Genomic DNA, 19,910 nt, shown 5'->3' on the forward strand with positions numbered 1-19,910 from the left:
CCTGCTCACAGGGTGAAAGCCAGGAGCAGAAGCACAGCGAGAGGCCAAGCAGAAAGGCCTTGCTGGCTCTTACTGCCTTTGCTTCCCTGAGAAAGGCGAGAGCATAGCCCACCCTGGTATCTGAAAGAGATGCATCCTTAGTTCTTCGTGTTTGGACTGACAAAACCAAACAATACCATAAACTGAGGTTTTCTTTAGCAACTCCATTCCTAAAACACATTACCGACTCAAAAATGTTTGACTAAAGCATTTATGTAACACCACCTATATTCATGCTGCCCTAACTAACCATAACTAACCATTCCATTATAATGAGTCCATTATCCCCTGCTTTATTGTATTTTCTCTTAAAACAGAGATCAAAGATTTGGATCTAGTGGCATCATGCCGATTTCATTTTTATTACTGGCTCCCTAGGTCTATCATAAATATTCATTGGCCATCCTTAATACAATGCATTGAATTCTGCTCACTGCTATCTCTGGTGCAATTGCAAAGTACAAACAGGGCTGTTGCTCAAACATATTAAATAAAGCAACAGCAAATTTGTGACAGTCAACAACAACAACAACAAAAACCACAAAACAAAACAACCCTTCTCCATTCCAAGGAAATTCAAGACTGAAGGAGACATTTTCTCTTGCCCTCTCCATGACTGCACACATTTGACTGCTGTGGGAATTCGTCTGTGCAGAAGCATCAGCAGCTGACCTGCTCCCACAGACAGGAGACATTTTTGAGAAGTCCACAGTTGCCACACAGTGGTCTCTATGATACTGCAGCACTCCTCCGTGCTCATCAATAAAAATTACAAACATTCCCCAGCAGAGATACAGTAACTGCTCACAAACGTAGGCTTGATGTATAGCAATTAATACATAGAAGTGTGTGTGGGGGGGGGGGCGGGAAGGGGGGACAGAAAAACTTCCTAACACCCCAGAATAACTGCAGCTATCCAAGATATCATGATGCCTGCAATTTGTTTCTCCCCCCATACTCATCACTCACACATTCCTTGGAACTTCCTTTCTCACCTCAGTACAGCTCCTCCTAGTACTGGGCAGGCAGGGTAGGAAAATACATACTGCACCTATATGACTTGTTCTTCCTCTGAGAATAAGCACAGATACTGGCTTCTCAGGATGTGACCCGGATACTTTAAACAAGTACCAATTGCTAAAATTTGGTTGGCCATGGGAATTGTATTTTTCCTCATGTTGAGTAAGAGCATTAAGACACATTACACACTTTAAATTCTAAGCAAGAACACGTACTCCATTAAAAACAAAACAACATGGCAGGACACAGAAAGCACATTCAAATATTCATCTTCTAATATGACTCCACCATGGAGGTAATACGGTGCTCATTGCAAAAGGAGATGCAATACAAATAAATCATCTATCTAAAATAAATATTTACATTTACACGTATGAATACATTCTCACACAAAATTCCTCAAATCTGTAGATGTGAACCATGTGATAAAACTGCTGACTCCATGTATTTACTAATCTACAACACACCTTTGGTCACCTATCCCCTTGCCAACCTAGTATCTGCTAGAACCTTCTACTAAATTCCTAAAAATCTTTGGCTGTTTTAGTCACAATTTAAAATAAATAAATAAAGTCAGACAGAAATAAAACCTTGATCCCAATGCTTTCATGACATAGAACTCAATTCAAATAGCTTTAATGAGCATGGAATTTAAATTCTAGATGAACTGAAATCTTTAGTAAAATCCATCCTACATGTATTTATAACAGAAAAACGAAAAATAACCCAATTTTTGTTCTTTATATAAAGGATCCTGATCAGGTTCGGCAATTTTGTACTTGAGTAAGGTGACATGAAGCATATTCAGAGGTCTGTGAAGGTTTCCTTTATTAAGCAGCTCCCTTCCCTTGCACTCTCTTCTGTTTGCTTTTAACAAAAAGTAGTATTAATAGGGAAGGATGCCAAACAGTTTGCAATAGGTTGGAATCTCTCTGCTTGCTTTGCTGTTCTTCAGATCAGATCCATAGAAAGGAATTCATGTGAAAAAATGAAGGAAAAATACATGGAGTATTCAAATGTCACAAACGCTATGCAGAGGGGAAATTACAGAGCACAAGTTGGACATTTGAAGTTCAAAGCAAGGAAAAGCTACTCTAGTTTGTTATTGTTTTGTCTGATACTGTCTAAATCAGTATCTACAGAAAAATATTTTACAGTATCAGATGCTCCTTCAGAGGAAGGATATATGTGAGAAGGGCAGATGACACAAGTTCTAAAACAATTTGTCATTTAAGATTCAGACTTAACATTTCTGAAAAAAAAATCTGGATAACAACATATCATATTCTGTGAAAAGAAAATGTGATAAATATGAGCTGCTGGGAGGCTACGGTCTTTAGAAGGAAATGTATTTACAATCACAAATTTTCTCAGTCTTGGTATCCTGCTACTAGATTTGTTTAAGATTTGGAGAACAAATGAATAAATAAATGCAAAACAAAGGTTTTGAAAGAAAGAAAAATAAATACCGATAAGCAGTGAACACCGCTGCTCACTCAACTATCAGCTGATTTAAAAGTACCTTAAAGTCTCCAGAGATAATATATTTGGATGATGGTGACAGTTAATTACATATTAAAGAGAGGGCAAAATCAAAGCACCCAGTCCTGTAAAGAAGGCATGTGCTTCACTCTCACCACAGCAGATTAAAGTGTTTGTCTTTCACTAGGTCATGACTTTACACTTCAGAAGAGGTTAGAAATGCTGTCTCCTACCTGTCCTTGATAGATGACTTTCAGTTTTGAAGTTCCTCTTCAGGTTGAACAAAATGCACTCTGCTTGAGACTACGCTCTACACACACCACAACAAGCACCTCACAACTGGCCTAAGTCAAGGGGCTTTGAACATCCCTCCAAACACAAGCAGATGACAGTCCAAATCTGGATCAAACGCCTGCTGCCCGTGACTTACAGAAAAAAAGTGTCCCTTAAAAAGAAGTCATGCTTTGCATAGCCTGAGTTGTTCCACTTACAGGTTCTTGCACTAGAATCAAAATACATCTCTATAAAATGTTGATGATTAGAAAGTCAGTAGAATATCTAGAGATGGTCCAGAACAATGCACATTACAGAATTACCACTAAGATTAGGGAATTTACTTCAGATTAGTCTATTTTATGCTGTGTCAAAGCACCAGAAATGTGCAGCAGTAACAATATGCCTTAGTGGCTGATGGCCTGAGGCACTAAATACCAAGGCTAACAACACCTAGCTAGTAAAAACAACAGCATCACCTGCTTTGTGGTATCTCTGTGCTTAATTATTCCAGTTTCCAGCTGAGAGAGGGGGTAGAGTGAAACTGCATTAATTTGTTTTGTTGTAGGTTTTTATTTCTTTGGCTTGTAAAATGTCAGCATATGGGTATAATGAGGAATTACCGCACTTCAAGGGTCTGACCACATTTACTGTTTAGTCTTGTGTATCTGAATGCTCTGACACTCCTTCTGCTGCAATTACTGGCTCAGAGGATTCATGGCAATAGCAAAGCTCGAATCTTCCACTGCATTGAATCAGTGCTGGCTTAGGTTCCACCACAGACCACTGCCTTCATGTAAACCCTCATACAGACAGAGGGGTTTGTCCCACCAGTATTTGAACTTTCTGCCACACATAATTGTTGTGACAAATTCAGAACAGTAGCTTCTTGACCATAACAGAAGCGTGTACTGGTCATAGCAACCAGCCTGCCACAGCTAAAGCTAACCAAATGCTTTTCCTCCCTGCACCTCCAGATCCTTCCAAACTGTGGCTGCTTTCCTAAGGTAAGGTTTTAATGCAAGATGTTTTAATGCAAGGCACTGTAAAAATACCCTTTACCACCTCAAATGTATTTTTTTTTTGTTTAAAGAATTGTTATAAACAGCATTGAGCTTAAACATTCTCCAATAGTATTTCTAACCCCATATTACATTACAGTTTCTCTGAACTTCGTAAGGAGAATATTGATAACAGGTAAAAAAAAAATCAGGCTTGTGCATAGTCATTTTCCTATATGATCAAAAACAAAGCAGACAGCAAAATTGGTGAAAAAGTAAATACGACACTTCAGAACATTTGTAGTGCCACTAACCCAAAATGTGAGTAGTAACACAAATAAAGGTATTTCACATCCTGTTCTTTCTTCCACTTAAAATAAGTGTCCTTTTAAGTTATAATACATTATAGCAAGCCCTCATGTTCTGAAACATTCCTTATTTACCCACTTATTTTTTTTACCTACATATGTTATTTATCTGAATGCTGTCTAATTCACAGGTGCAAACAAGTAAAACCATTTTGAAAGGATGAGGTAATAGAATAGAAGGCAATGTAACTCAGAAATGTCTTTGATTAGGAACTGCAACAGTGGGACGACACTGCAATGACTCCCAGAAACCTCTGCTGGCTTCTAAGGCACACAATGAGACCATTTTTCCCATCAGAAAAAGACCTGCAGCTCCCACTGGTTTCAGCTTGACTGCTAGATCAATACATTCATGAACTGGGACTTTTTATTCCTTTTGAAAAATTCATTCAAGCTTTCTCAACAGCTGCACATGAAAAGACACATGTTCTGGCACAAAATGACCAATAGTCAATAGTGGCAACATCTGGGAAGTTTGTAGTGAAAAAGAAGCTGTACTAAATTTCACATGTACATTTGGTGCTGTTGCTGAAAAAGAAGAGGGGAGGTTCACTTACATCTCAGAACTAAAGTGGAATACAGAAATGTTAACAATCCAAACTGGAAGTTTTAATGGAAATTCTATGATTTTAAATCATAAAGCTGGTGCAAATGTATTAAGATAAAGAGAATATTTTTCAGGAGTTTTTCCAGGAAAAAAAAAAAAAAAAAAACAAAAACAAAGTGAGAAGCACAACTAAGTATTTCTGACAATTAAGCAGCTTACTTAGTCTTTGTTCTGCTGACACTTAAAAAATACTGCAAGTTTTCAATTATTTATACTGTAGTTCAACACCTAAAGCAGTAAAGAGGTATAAAAATTTCTGCAGCACAAATAACCCTTACTGAAGCGTTCAGTCTATTTATGACTATGTTTTATCTAGGAACTACCATTTGGCAGGATATACACCCTTGGATTCTGCCATATTCTCTTATGAACTATGATCTATCAACACTCTGACCAGCCAATAATGTTACAGTAAACTTGTCAAATATGCATGTTATCAGAGAGAGTATTTTTTTCCCAGAGATGTTGGCTTCATTTAAGAACAACTGGGAAATCAGAAGGTTGTACATGCCCTAACATGTACATGCACTAACACGTCAGCAGAGTGGGCTGAGATGTTGCTATAAGAGCACACTTTAGTCAGAGTTCAACAACTTCATCCAATTCACTGAGGGTGGGTTTAAATTAAGCTTCTGAACTCTCTTTGAAGCAGCTGGGAGCACTCACCTCTCCTAGCCCACCAGCACTGTTGTAGGGACAGTTGCTTTCAGCAGGGCAGCGAGATAATGTTACTCTGCTCTAGTCATTTACAAAGTGTTATCTGTGGCCTACATCTCTCAGATGCTTTTGGAAATGTTCTCCATATTCTGAAACACATATTCTGAGGTCTGCAGTCAGCATTCACAGATGAATTAAACTGAAATAAAGCACTATGGCAAAAGTCAAGAAAAAGACTTGAATAAAATTTTCAGAAATTCTAGACTAAGTTCCCTCTGTTCTTGTAAAATGGGTATAAAACCCACCAGCAATAAAAAACAAAAACAGATGGAATGGATCTAGCCCAAGTGTATTCCTTGCAGTCTCTCCTGTTTCTGTTCTTAAACAGTTAATCTAAAGTATACTTTTATCTATACCATAGTATAGGAAGAGATAACTGTCGACTTCCTCCACATACTGCTTCACCCAAGTGCCTTAGCACAGTTCTGGAAGAGTCTGAGGTAAGAGAGAGCCTGTAGATCAAGTTTCATTCCTGTTAGTTACCTAATCAATACAAATAGGACTAGGACTTAACACAGAACTCCAGGGAGAATGTGATAATCACCTGCAATTACTTATGAAAGCCAATCAATGACCAAGAGCTTTAATGTGCCATTTATATACTTTAAATCAAACTTCTGAAATTAAACTTTCATTCCTAACACAATCAGATGTTGCAGCACTAAGCAAAACAATGCACAAGCAAGCACTGCCTCAAAGGCAAACCAAGTACAACTAAGGATGGAGACAGGAAAGCACGAGCAGCACAGCCCAGAAATACACCAGTAGAGGGAGGCTCAACAATAAAGTTGACTCGAGGGAATGGATGTGGGAAGGATTGGGAAAAGGTTTACAAATAGTGAAATAAGCTCCTAAGGCTGTCTTTTCCTACTGTTCCTTCAACAAAACAAATGGTAGGCAAATGAAAGGTAAGTGGCCAAACGAAAAACAAAGACAATAGAAGGCCAGGTTCCTAGACCTGGATCTTAACTGTGGGAAGTAAAAGGAAATAAAGAGAGGGTGAAATCTTATTTCATTATTTCTTCCAGGTTTCTTACTGTGATAAAGTCTGCAGTAGCAAAGGTTTACCATTTCTGTCAAATTTATCACACAAAATATATTATGATGGATGAATAACAAACTCAGACTCTCTGTCGGAGAATCACATGTCCCTATGTAGCTTTGTTCTGGTGTTACTGTTAAATATTTACTTTATTTTTTTAGTATCAGCATAACACAAATAACATTGCAGGCATTGACATCACAGCTCAAAAAAAGTTGGAAATGCTCAACAGGCTATTCATTGTGCTATTTTTGCTATTTTGAAGGCCATATTGTGAACAATGACTCATAAGAGTAGAAAGCCAGAGATGCGTTTGCAAATCATACACGCTTGTTTACTCATTTATTTGTTTGCACTGACTCATTATGTGCCTCACATGTAAAATTTATGGGATTCATGATACAGTGTGAAGGAGAAATTCTGTTTCCCAAACAGCTCTTCCATCCATCATGCCCTTGCCGCTACTGAGATGGTAGAGGTAAGAGAGGGGTCTGGGCATACACTTCTTGACATCATCTCCTGAGAATCAGAGGCTGGGCTGGATGGGTGAAGTGTCCTTACATACCAATGGAGCACAATCCCTCTGGTGGCCTCACTCAATCTTAGCTTATCAGCATCCGCAACTGGGAACAAAGAGCAATTAGAACAGGAAAGGTTTTTTGTTTTGTTTTTAGAAGTCCTATGTTGAAGCATTGCTCATTGCTTTTCTTCCCCCACGTAGTTCTGAGATACTGTTAACTTTTGATGGGTCACGCAACTGTTTTGGAGAGGTTTGGCACAGTTCTTCATAACATACAGTTACAAAAGCAAGTAGGTTTTTCAATGTGATGCAGTGAGATTATGGACCCAGAAAGCTATCAGAGTAGGAAAGAATAATAACTAAGAATAATTTCTACTTCACCTGTGAAACTCTTGTCATAACATTAAAAAAAACCACCCACATCTTTCTGCCCAGGCCTAACCACATTCTTCTTTGAGCTAGCTTATTTACAGGAGATGAAGAGCAGGTTGGTTTGCTCTGTGTGCTCTCGTTGTCTCTGTATAGAGAAAGGCTAATGTTTTGCTATTTCACCTTTGTCTTCATTTCACTGTTCTGCATGGAGATTCTTTTATCCTGTCTAGCCTGGGTGACATGTTCTTATGTCCATATGTTGAAATCAAAACAAATAGTATACAGTCAAAACAAAGGCAATGTGAATGTTTCACATTTCTAATATATGGCTCATTTATCACAAAGAGAAGAGAGCGTCTTGCTACTTTATCACATCATTTGACTGGACCAAAACACTTAACCGAAAAGTAAGTCTCATACATTCAGAAATAGGCACAGACATCTTAGTCACCAAAAAAATATATATACTTTTTTCTCCACGTTAGATTAGGACCAAGCTTAATTCTCATAGCTTTTATATATGAATGGCGGATAATTTTGCCAGGTATAATAGTATGAATGAGCACTGTTACTTAGACATGTCAAAATATTTGAGTGCAAAAGCCTAAGACAGTGAAACAGTGTGATGCTCGGTTGTGATCAGCATATTTTCTCAAAATGAAGTGAAACCCATGAACATACTTGACTAAACATGTCAGCTGTGAACAAATGAAAATAATGGCAGGGAAAGATTAGGTAATAGTTCTGTGATTCACATTTTAGAATGAATAATACTGAAAGAATTCGGGGGAATTCTAAGAAATATGGATAAGAAACCACACAAAATGTACAGGGATCAAGCTTAAAACTTCTAGAAGGGGACAGCTGAGATATAAATCTGAATCTAGCTATCAATATGCAAAGGCACAAGGCAAAGTGAAGTAAATATTTGAAAAAGTTTTTTGTGAGACAAAACTGGGTAACATGAGGAGAGGGAGGAGTGTTAATAGGTGCAAAAAATTAGACACTTTATAGAGTACAGACTATGTCAGCTCTCCATAAAACTGGCAACTCTGTTTGAACATTACATATTTTGGTCACACATTTATGATCCTTAAGTAAATGCATTACAACAGTCTGGTACCACAGGCAATGGGGAAAAACTGTACACTTGTAATTAAAAAAACTTATGTTTTCAATTGATTATATGCTACGTAAAGTCAGATGTCAGACCTAAGGACTAGTTTCCAGAAATACAGGATACTTAATACATAATGATCACATATACCAACACTTGCTGCTGCTCATTTATTGCTTTAACTCTTGCAGAGTCCCTGATACAAAATTATCCATGTAAGGCACATAGTTTCTTTTGTTTAAATCTTACTTTGTCTTGCCACATTGTTTCTGAGACACCACATCATCTTTAAAACATGTAAGAAATTGAAAACGTCAGATTCTGCTACTTTCCTAGAGCCAACATTTTAATACCACACAATTAGTTCTATGTTTAATAGTAAAATGGTAGCAGTACCTCTTCCGCAAAGTTAGTTTTCTTGTCAAGCATTTCTCGTAATGTCTGAAGAATTTTAATGCAGAGCTTTTCTTCTTTCTCCATTAGCTTCTTTGTGTGATTAATCAACCTTAAAGTAAAATATTAAACCTTAAAGAGCGTTGCACATTGTTACTAAGCCATGCTACAATTTCTTCATGCAAAAATCACCTGTCGCTGTATTTTTCCTCAAGGAAATAAAAGTAGACAAGAGAAATCATAATTAAAAAAGGAAATGGGACTTTCAATGTGTTGTTTTTTGTTACGATTTGTATATCTTCTTGCCATACAGAAGGCAGAATTGTACATCCACTTTTTCCTGAATGCTTGCAGATTAAGATCCAAACTTGCTCTTTCACCCTTTCTTTATCTATTTAGAGATAAGCATGCATTCATCTTAACGTTTATTTAAAGGTAATTAGTCTTCACCATACTTCTTCAAATTTTAAAAGCTATAGCCTTTATACAACTTCCAACCCCAGTGGTGTTTATAATAATATTTATCATATAATTAGCAAACAGCATCCACTCAAAAGGATCCAGAAGAATCTCCAAAGCATTCCTAAAACTTTACATGGAGTCATTCAGAAATGCAGTTATTTGGATGAAACATAACCGTTGTTTACACATTCACACAACTTTACAGGACTGTTTTACAGTCAGAAAACAAGGTATATTTCTGCCTCCTACTAAGACTATGATGGGAGTTTGAGTTTTAAATCTGCTTAAGCAGAAAAAGCAGAATGCCAGAAGAAGCCTTTCAGTCTCTGTACAGAGCAAGTCCTTGTATTGCTACTGTGAAAACAGAAGAGAGGAAGATATCTGAAGGCCTTAGACTGTTTTTTTTCCTTCAGTACCAGTGTTGACTTACAGTAGACAGAACAGTGTTCTTCATATTATGGCCTACGACCAGCACACAGCAAAGGCACTGTGGCTACCCATTAACAATCCTAAATTACAGACACCTAAAGCAGGGTTAGGAGGGATGACATTGCATCATCTGTAGCACAACAGAACCAATTATATTTAAATTACTGCTGAGTTTGTGTGCTAAGGCCATCCGGGACTCAGTAGAAATACCATGCAGGACTTTCCCATGGTCATGTTAACCAAATTCATGAGCTATGAGTTCAAAAAAAATCTGCTCTCAGGCCTGCAGTATTAACAATATTTTGTGAAGAGTTACATCTTTATCTTACAATATCCTGCATAATCCTGCAAAACATTCTTTGCCATGGAAGTTAATTAAATACAAGAGAAAGCTGTTTATTGCATTACAGGGGCCACATTCAGCTGCCCTAGACTTCATTTGGTGCTGACTTTGAACACGAGTTTGGACATAGGGGATGGGATGGGACAAGCTCAGAATTTAGTTTCATTTTTCCAAAAATATAAATTATATTGTTATAACACTACCTCTGCAGAAGATGCAGAAAGCCAAGGAAACAGGCAAGCTGCCTAATGTGTCCGTTTCCCTCACATTACCTCTGTTTAAATTAGAGTTTCTCAAGGGCAGAGAGGGCATCTCACTAGAGGACTATTAAAAAATATTGAACATCTTTATTTCAATGCACAAACTGCAAATTAAGCATCTAATAATTCAGGATCAGATAAGGTGCCAGTGAAATATATTTTAGAAAGAGCTGTTGGCAGTTTAAAATAAAAATCAAAAGATTTATCTGCTTTATCAAAAAAATAGCACTGCACACCCTACTTCATTATGAATTCTTGAAGATTCTACCATGGGAAGTCCAAGTTTCTGCTGTCAATTTGAAGAAATTTAATAGCAAAAGCAGCCCACTGAGAAAACAGAAGTAGATTGTGCCTGAAGGAATCATAACAAGCTACTAAGATTAAATTTCTAGGCAGACAAGTCAAGTAAACCTCTCTCCCCACTCCTCTCCAGACTCCTAAATCTCCAAGAACCATAAAACATGTAGCCAAAGACCTCAATTTAAGCTTTCAATATGAACTCAAGACTCCTATATGCTTAAGTCGCTGTTGAAAATCAGAGGCGAGTGCTGTTGAAAATTTTAACTCCCTGTCATCTTTTCCAAAGAAGCAAATAGGTCTCTCCGTAAACCACTTACTTGGACATGAAAGCACCACATCTTATCCTGGCATCGCTCCCCTCAGGAAAAAGTAGCTCTGGACTGTGCAGCACATCAACCAGCACTGAGAATTCAGCTTGCATCATGGGAGTGAACTGCTGCTCCAAGGAGGACACTACATCCTAGGAAGTAAAAAGGAATGTCACTACAGCTGACCTACAAAACTAGAAGAAAGTTGCTGTGGAGCTGAAAAATACTATGGGCTACGCAACCCATTTCCGGCACTTGTTAGCCCAGGTTACAGTAAAGCAACCTCATTCCTTTCTCCATGTCACTCCTCAAACTGGGTGAGGAGGGGAAGGTGCCCATAACTATTCGTGTTGCTATTCTCTTTCAAATTTCTCTTTAGTAATGCCTCAGAAACACTCAGGAACAGTCAGGATGATGATGTGCTGGAAAAACACTGCTTGTCATACATGTATACATGATGTTAGTATATCACCTGAAGTGTTGCTTCCTGGGTATGTAGGGTTCCTCCATTTTTCTGGGTTCCACTGTTTTCTTAGTCCATAAGCACTTGATGTTATTTAACCACACAGGTGATTTTCATCTCGTACGTAAACTCCAGTGACACAAACCTGACATAATGGCACCTACAAAGCCCAGTACCTCCCTCTGCACCCCAAACAGGACAATGACATGTGACCATGACAAGGCAGAAAGGAGATCCTTCTCTATGGATCACTTTGGGGTAAAAAAAAACACACTTCCTACCCCTCTCTACCTACTTCTGAATTCAGATCATGAATCAAAAGGCCCTGAGTGTTGGCTTCGCTTTGAACAGACACCAAGGAAGAGCTGAGTCCTCTGTTCCTCCCACCTAGAAGTACAACGTTCACTGTAATCCAGCACTACAAATGCAATGAGTCTCTCTCTGATGTTTTCCCCACCTGGCCCATATTAGACAAATGCACCGCCATTACTAGCACCCAAGCCATTTGCTATTTTGTACCTGTAGTTTTTCTATTATATTTCTGTAATCCCAGGCAGGCCCACCAAGAGCTTCTTTAAAACGAGGTCCACTGCGGGCTGACATTCTCCACCCCATCGCCGCCCTCTGTACCATGTTAGAGTGACTCTTCATGAACAAGGTGTTGACCTGGCTATCCAAATCCACTGGAATTGCAATCCCACGGTTCTTTGCTTTATGAGGAAGAAAAATAGAAGAAATTTACAGTGGGAAAAACTTCAAAATCTTCTGCAGATCAAGGCATGCAAAATCCTAATATCCTTGAAGTTGGGGGACGATGGAATGGGGGTTGGGATTTCACTTCAGTGGGTTTTTAAAATACAGATCAAAACCTAAGCTGGTAAATATCAGATATACTCTGGTTAAATAAAGTGAGCTGTACCACTTAAAATGAGATGAGGATCATTTCCACAACGTATTTTAATAGGTACAGACATTTATTTTTTTAAAGCTTTTTTTTTTTTTTACTAACTTATAAAAAATCAGAGCCACAAATATTAATAAGAGTAACAAAAAGAATGCGTATTGTTTTTTCAACAGCTAGTTTTTCCTGTATTCAGGAGTAAATTTGAAAGATCTTCTTCTTAGTCGACATATGCACATTTAGTCAATTTATCCCAAGTGCTGTATATTGCTTTTCTGCCTATTTTTCTTGCAAAGTCCTTGAGAAACCAAGAGCATACAAATTAAATTTGAAAGACAATCTCTTCTTTTCTCTTCCTTCAGTTTCCTACACAGCCAGCATTGTTAAGCTATGGGATTCTTGGACATCACTGCAATATAACTGATAAACAGCTACAATTGCCAAATCCAGATCAATAGTGTGATTTATTTATTTGTTTATTTTAAGACCTTGGGGGTAGGGAGGAGGTAACAAAAGACAGAGTATTAGGGAAAAAATGGGGGACAACTTGTTCCAATTCTTACAGTGCATCCACTATTAAAGTACCATTGCATAGTGAACTGTTATTTGAAAACAAAGTTTGGAAGACAATGCTAGAAGGTAACTGCCCTTTCCTCTATGAATATATTTGTACTAGCTGCATCTCTCCATTCCATAGAACCATAGATTTCACTGGAGATCAGAGTGAGATTCTTCTAAGAATAAGCCGTCTGAAATTCAAAAAATAAACAACGGATTGATGCAGCAATACCTCTATTTGAAAGATTAGGTCACATTTACAAGGCTTATTTTAGGCTTTATATTCTACATCTTTTCATTTAGTTTCCATAGCACAGTTTATGGTTAATAAACTGAGAAGTTGAGTGGGGAAACAGTTCATTTGAGGTTTTCTACCATAAGCTGATAGTAACTGACTTTTTCTTTTCTTATTGAAATGCTTTTTAAAAAGCATTAGCCCATATTGAAGTTCTGCACGTCATTTCTCTACGGCATTTCCCTGCTGCTCTGCACTAACACGAGTGCTTTGCATAGAAGTGGAAGGCTTCAAAAATATTCCACCACTCCCTCCCATTTCTTAAAACTTTAGGTCCTGAACTCATGATGCCAACAGATGCCCTTCTTTCCTAAACAGGATATCCATCAAAACCAACAGGAGTACATGCAAGCACAAAGTCATGTATATGGCTCTGATGAATGAAGGCTTGTGTGTTGCCAAGCACAGTGAGTCTCAGATCCCAGCCAGAAACTTTCCCTACTCCCAGATACTACACTGTAATGCCAACATTTATAATAAAATTAAAATTGGCTGTGAAAACTCAACCCCCAGTCTCAGACTACAGTAAGCATGCTGTCACATGCATCCTCATCCTTTGAGTACCTCCCACTGGTGCAGGGTGCCCCTCCTGTCCCTGGCTCAGCTGTGCCTGTGAAGGTGTATCCTGATGCAGGACCGGAGCCTTCAACTGCAGATTAGGGTGCTTAACTAGGATGGAAGAAAGCTCTCCTATTCTATTTCTGGCAAGCACTTTCTTTTAAATAGCTTGCCACACAGACCTAAAAAAAAGTTGCTTAGGTCAGGATGGGATGACATGTTTCACAACAACCGTACATGAATCATCATCATCAGAAGCACAGCAGTTTCGACACTAGTAGCTGATTTTTCCTTCCCATTCTCTACTTGCTTTGAAGGCAAGGTTCTGGATTATCATGAGGAAAATACTATGTATGGCTGGCCATTATTTCTAATGACTGTTTTCCATGTTACTTGACTGGATTGTTTTTCAAGACACATTTGCCCTGTTGCTGCTTACTTTATTAAAGAAGTCCATTAAAGTTCTGCCAGGGTGGTTAGGGTGCTGTGGCCTATTAATGCAATTTATTGTGTCCTAATGTTAATCACTAGAATGTTATTGGACAATGCTTACTTCTCAACTGAGTGGCATGTATGCAGAATCCTGATATACCCAGGAATAAATTTAGCAATGGGGAGCATGCTGTTCAGAGGAAAACCCAGACTTCTGTAGTCCTACGATGCCATTTGAAGTTAACAACTTCCATCAATGTCTGAGTAGCAGTCAAGGACTATGATTGTTCAAAGAGCTGCAGCTAATTAAAACTATCATAAAGAAAACCAGAGAGAGAAAAAAAATACTCCTTTGTTTTGAAAACAGTTCTTATATGTATAATTCCATTTGTAATTAAGATTTGTATTGGTTGTCAAAGGGCACTGTTGAAGTCTAAGCTGTAAACAAAGCCTTTGTCTTCTTACTTCTTTGCAGCTTGTAGAAAGTTTATCTTTCATTTGTTTCACATTTCATTATTTAAAACAACATGAAGCATATTTTTACATTTTGGAAAGCTGATGAACAAATGTGAGCATAAATATTTATTTTTAATTTAGGTGTTGTAGGCTGCTTTCCTCTTCAATATGTGTCAATCTCCCTTAAAGTATGAACATAAAATATTTAAAAGCATGTTTATTTTTGTTCCACTTAGAAATACTTTTGGACAGAACTCAAACTTACAATGTAGAGCTGGTAGACAAAGGAGATAAGAGGGGGCAAAATTCTGTCCTTCTTTGGCTGGTGAACTTAGGAAAAAAGCATGCTACATGCCTGTATATAAACTGGTACAATAGGTATCCAGCAGGATACTTACCATGATGGACTAGAACATGTCTTCAACTAATTTGGAAATCTGCCTTGAAGTGGAGTCACAGTGCCTGCTTATATACTGTCTAAATCCCAGCTAGGCACTCTGTGCAGGACTAGTCACACCCTGAATATACTATGCTGTTTTGCCAATGCCAGAACAAAATGATTTGCTGGGAAATCTTTTGCATGACTAACTCTCTATCTGATGTTCCCTCACAATTAATTCTATTTGCAATAACTACAGCTGGGTCAAGACAATTGAGCAAACAGTACCAGCAGAAAGGATAAGCAACACAGTACGCCAAATTCAGTCAGGCCATGGCTAATGTTTTGTGCTGGATGGTTCTGGGCATACTTAATGCCCCAGCAGCTTTCCTCCCCTTTCCTGTTTCAGCTATGAAACCATACTGTGAGATGGGGACCCAAAAGAAAAGGTGAATATTAACAATGAGAATCAAGTACCTAAATTCAGACCTCTCTCTATGAGCCATCTGGGCTCTATAGAATTCCCAAGAGCATTGTCCAGCTGCTAAGTGAAGGGCTGAAATGGGCTGTATTTTGTTGAATTACCTGCATGTAAGTCTCTTCACAGAATCACAGAAATTGGAAGCAGAAGAGCCTATTTCACAAATTCACTCCATTAACTTTGGTGGTATTTACAAAGTGCTACAGTATTTAGTAGCTTTGGTGGTATTTGCAAAGTGCTACAGTACTTAGTAGCTTCACGGTATTTAATATATTTTGTACTACTTGAAGCAATCCCCAATGTAGGTTTTATGGGGGACACACAGGAGTTTCACCCCTTAGAATTCCTCAAGGAGGAGTGGGACATACAATTTGGGTCACAAAATACCCACAGCTGCACCTAGCTGTGAGTCCCTTACTCTACTTGCATTTTACACCGCTCCTGTACTCCCTGACAGCTCTCATGTTCTCCCACACTCCCAGTTGTCACTTAACAGAGCAACGTATACATAGTTCAATTAATTTTGCTCCATGAATCAGTCCCTCCAGCTTCTTAATCATTTACTGACTACTTAACAAACACATTTGGATGGAGAGACACTAATGCTAGCAACAGCATGACTTTTTAAGGAAAATAAAAGCTTTGTGTAGACAAGACACAAGCCTGCCAATCTTGTACCCTTCACTTGGATGTTTTTTTCCAGCAAAAAATCTATGCTAAAATATTTATCAGTCTGTAAAAAGATCATCATTGAATTTTTCTTGCAATTAAGGAAACACAAACAGTTAAAATAGAATAAAATATGTTTTTTCATCTGCAATGTATTATTCTTGCTGTCAAAAAAGTAACAACAGGATAATTATCTTATTTGAACTAAAAATTGAAAGTGACGGTCTAGCTTTTTATAAAATGGAAAAAAAAAAAAGACTTAAAAACTCAAATGGGAAAGGAAACAGTATTTTCAAGGCTGAAAAAAAAATATTTTAGGAAAATTCATCAATATGGACATTAAAACAAGTGTGGTAATTCCAAAGAAGCATGAAAACATAACCTAGATTTCATGTTATTTCATGTTTAATGTTTCCTATTTGTAATTTGACAGGGAAATGGAAAAGTTTTTTAAGCACTTATAAGAATGGTCAAGATGCATCACAGGAGGGTTTTTTTGATTCTGTACACCCTTAAAGGGGTAGCAGTGAGGTGAAACTGGAGAACAAACATAACTAGAATGGACTTCACCCTTTAGATCATTTGCTCTCCTCGTTACAGACAATCCATGTTCTTTAATCCCTTTTGAAAATGTATTAAGCTTCATTTAAAACAAAGCTGCATTTTCTGACATCCCTCCTCTCCACATTTTCTAGTGGCCTGTTGATCATGGACATCCTTCCAAAGTTGGTTCTAAACCTCTCATTTACAATCTAACTTTATTTAGGTTATTTGAAGCCTAACATACTTTATATCCTGATTATTGGGGTCAGTACTATCCTTTAGCTAAAATGTTTCTTCGTGACCATTATCTTCCTAAGTACTTTTGAAGAGAAATAATACAGGCCTTTGTTTTGCTATGGAAAAAGCATGGAACTCTATTATAGAGTCCCTTCTTGTCATACAATTTCTCCATTCCCTTGATCACCCTAATAGTACTTCCTCTGTACCTGTTACAGTTTTGAACTTCTGAAACAGAGTTCTTACAAAACTTGTCTCAAATTTTTTAGCATAGAAACACGGATACTCTTTTTGCTTCTCCTGCATAGTATCCTAGAGTACTATCTGACAACAACTAATGTGATTCGGCTTGCTAACAGATTTTTTTAAAGGGTCTACTAAGAGAAATAGTCTAACAAAATGTGGGTTCCTATCTGCCACTGTTTGCTCACCTGGGAAATTACAGTTATTTCATTGTTGTTGGTGGTAACACAGCCATGCACATGCTACAGAAAGCATCCTTCATATCCACACACAGTATCAGAGGGAAGATGCAGTTTGTATAAAACATAGGGGAAAAAATTAATGGATACTACAGAGAAAAGACTCTAATATAACTAGATATATCTAGCATGCAGCTCAGTACACTGAGGTGCTTCAACATTGTAATAGAAGAGAAAACTGATGCTTAGGGGTGAATGTACAAAAATTACTGCTTATTCAGAGGCCAAGGCAGTTCTTTGCAGAGGTCTAGAAGACTGGTCAGCCCTGGGAGAAAGAACTTTCTCCAATAGCATTTAAGATATACAGTCCAGATCTTTAGTTTTAAGGACAGGTGACATTCCCCAATTTGACCATATGGGAAGATAGCAGATGGTTTTAAAGGCAAACTTTCTAGCCTCCACCATTCTCAATCTTGCAAAGATTATAGAATGTAGGAACTGAAAGTCCTTTGGTAATGAATTCATCTGAAATAAATGTAACTGTTTGTCTTCTTTGTTCCTCTGTTTTCACAAAGATCAGCGGACATTTTAAACAATTTCCATGTGTAGCAATTTTGCCAGTGAGAAGACGCTATTTTGATCACTTATTTTTGGATTATTTTTTAAAGCAAAACTCAGTGCTATGTTATAATAAAGAAAATGGAGAGAGTGATCTATGTAAAATGCGTTAATTTTTGTTAATGTGATAATCTGCTTCAGAAGTCCAAGAACAAGAAGCATTACTATACACAAACTATTTTGTAATTATTTTAATTCATCCAACTGTAGCCAAATGTTTACTAGGCAATAAAAAATTGATGAGCACTAGTATCTTTGTGTTCCACATCTCTTGGAGTCACAGAAGGGTCTGCTGAAAAAGTCAAGCAAGCCTCTATACTTCTTGCTGAACTCGAAGGCAGAGAACTGCCTGGAGAAAAAGACGCAAGCGAAGCTTGAAAAGCTTATGAAGTTTTTCCCTAGTGGTCAAGTGGAGTTGAAGTACCAAGGTTATAAGAAATTAGCTTCTGCAACATATCCTTTTGTTGACCTGGAAGATAATGTACGTTCTTACAATGCTCATAAGAAGACAGATGTAATGATCTTAAGCTCTTGAGGCAATACTTATATCCACCTGTCAGCAACATAAGTAGTAAGCACTGAGCAGAATGTACATTGCTTAAACTTGCTCTGAAATGGGTCTTTTAAAAGTGCATTATTATATGGATCATTGATATCTTGGGAAATCTGTGTAGGATCTTTCTTCCTGCTGAGATTCATTTCTAAATCCAGGGCTACTACTACTACAAAAAAAAATGTTTGTTCTTTCAACTCTATACTACATTTATTTTCCATCAAAAGTCTTTGGTCCCTGCCGTAAATCTGTCCAATACTCTATCTCTCTGATATTGGCAAAATCTTTCTAGAGGTTTTTTTTTTTTTTTTTTTTTTAAACCCTGCTGTGAAACATGAAGGACCTAACATTAAAGCTGACAGACTCTCAAGGTAAAAAAAAAAAAAAAAAAAAAAAGTTCTCACAGATTCCTAGCCAAAATCCAAACCTACTCCATATACACAGCCATAAAAAGAGGCAAAATGAATAAAAAATAAAATAAAATAAAAAAAGGAAAGGAAAGGCTGGCCTATTTGCATTATGGAAGAAACCTCTGCCTGCTCAAAGAGCACCACTTTGTGCTGGTGGAACACCCAGTAGACACAGGAGCCTGGTACACACAGCAATTACAAGGGCCTCGATTTTAAAAGTCATCAATACCTCCAACTGGGGTAGTTTTTCCAAAGCTTTCAGCAGAGCAGAACAGGCCTACTCAATTAGCCAAGGCAAGCCAAGTTTGGCAACATGTCTAAAATACTGAATATCACACAAGTCTAAAATCTCAGCTAGCCACCTCAACTTTTATACAGGGATGTATAAAACTCCATTTTCCACTTCTTTAGTTTGCTCTTTTGGAAAAGGCTCCTCGAAAGCTGCCTTCTTCTCCCTTTCTGCACTGGCAGAATAAAACACCAAATAAAAATTTGTGGTAATTTGCTAATATGATACAATTGTACCAGTTGTATTCAATATCGGTACCAATAATGAATCCTTAAACAGTTATTATGATATGGACAATGAAATCATCAACTTGCATGTTAAAGTGTGCTTTCAGGGCCACCTCTGAGGCTACCAGTCCCATGGCACCCCAAGATGACACACAGCCTGCTTGCCCTACTGCTGGTGACATGAAAGTCCTGTAGGAGGACAAGGACACATGGTGGTGCCTTTCACGGGCACCTCAGATCCACTCTCCACACTTGACAATACCCAAGACAAGAGTGGGATCCCATGCGTGGGAAGCCAGAGCAGCAAGAAGGCTGGATCCATAGGACAGCATTAGGGCATAGTTTAAATGAACAAATAAAACAAAA

General features: G+C 37.8%; 1 protein-coding gene across 1 annotated transcript in view; it reads right to left on the reverse strand.

Annotated features, from left to right (window-relative positions):
• ITPR2 (inositol 1,4,5-trisphosphate receptor type 2) overlaps positions 1 to 19,910 on the reverse strand; it is a gene marked incomplete at its 5' end in the record, with an annotated part of 269,840 nt that overhangs the window by 112,174 nt on the left and 137,756 nt on the right. The window contains 3 exons of the mRNA XM_084290744.1: positions 8,955 to 9,063; positions 11,063 to 11,205; positions 12,036 to 12,226. Of these exons, the coding sequence (XP_084146870.1) occupies positions 8,955 to 9,063; positions 11,063 to 11,205; positions 12,036 to 12,226 (443 nt within the window). The remainder of the gene's footprint in view (positions 1 to 8,954; positions 9,064 to 11,062; positions 11,206 to 12,035; positions 12,227 to 19,910) is intronic.

Source organism: Netta rufina (assembly GCF_964035555.1).
Source record: "Netta rufina genome assembly, chromosome: 1".
Classification (NCBI taxonomy): Eukaryota; Metazoa; Chordata; class Aves; order Anseriformes; family Anatidae; genus Netta; species Netta rufina.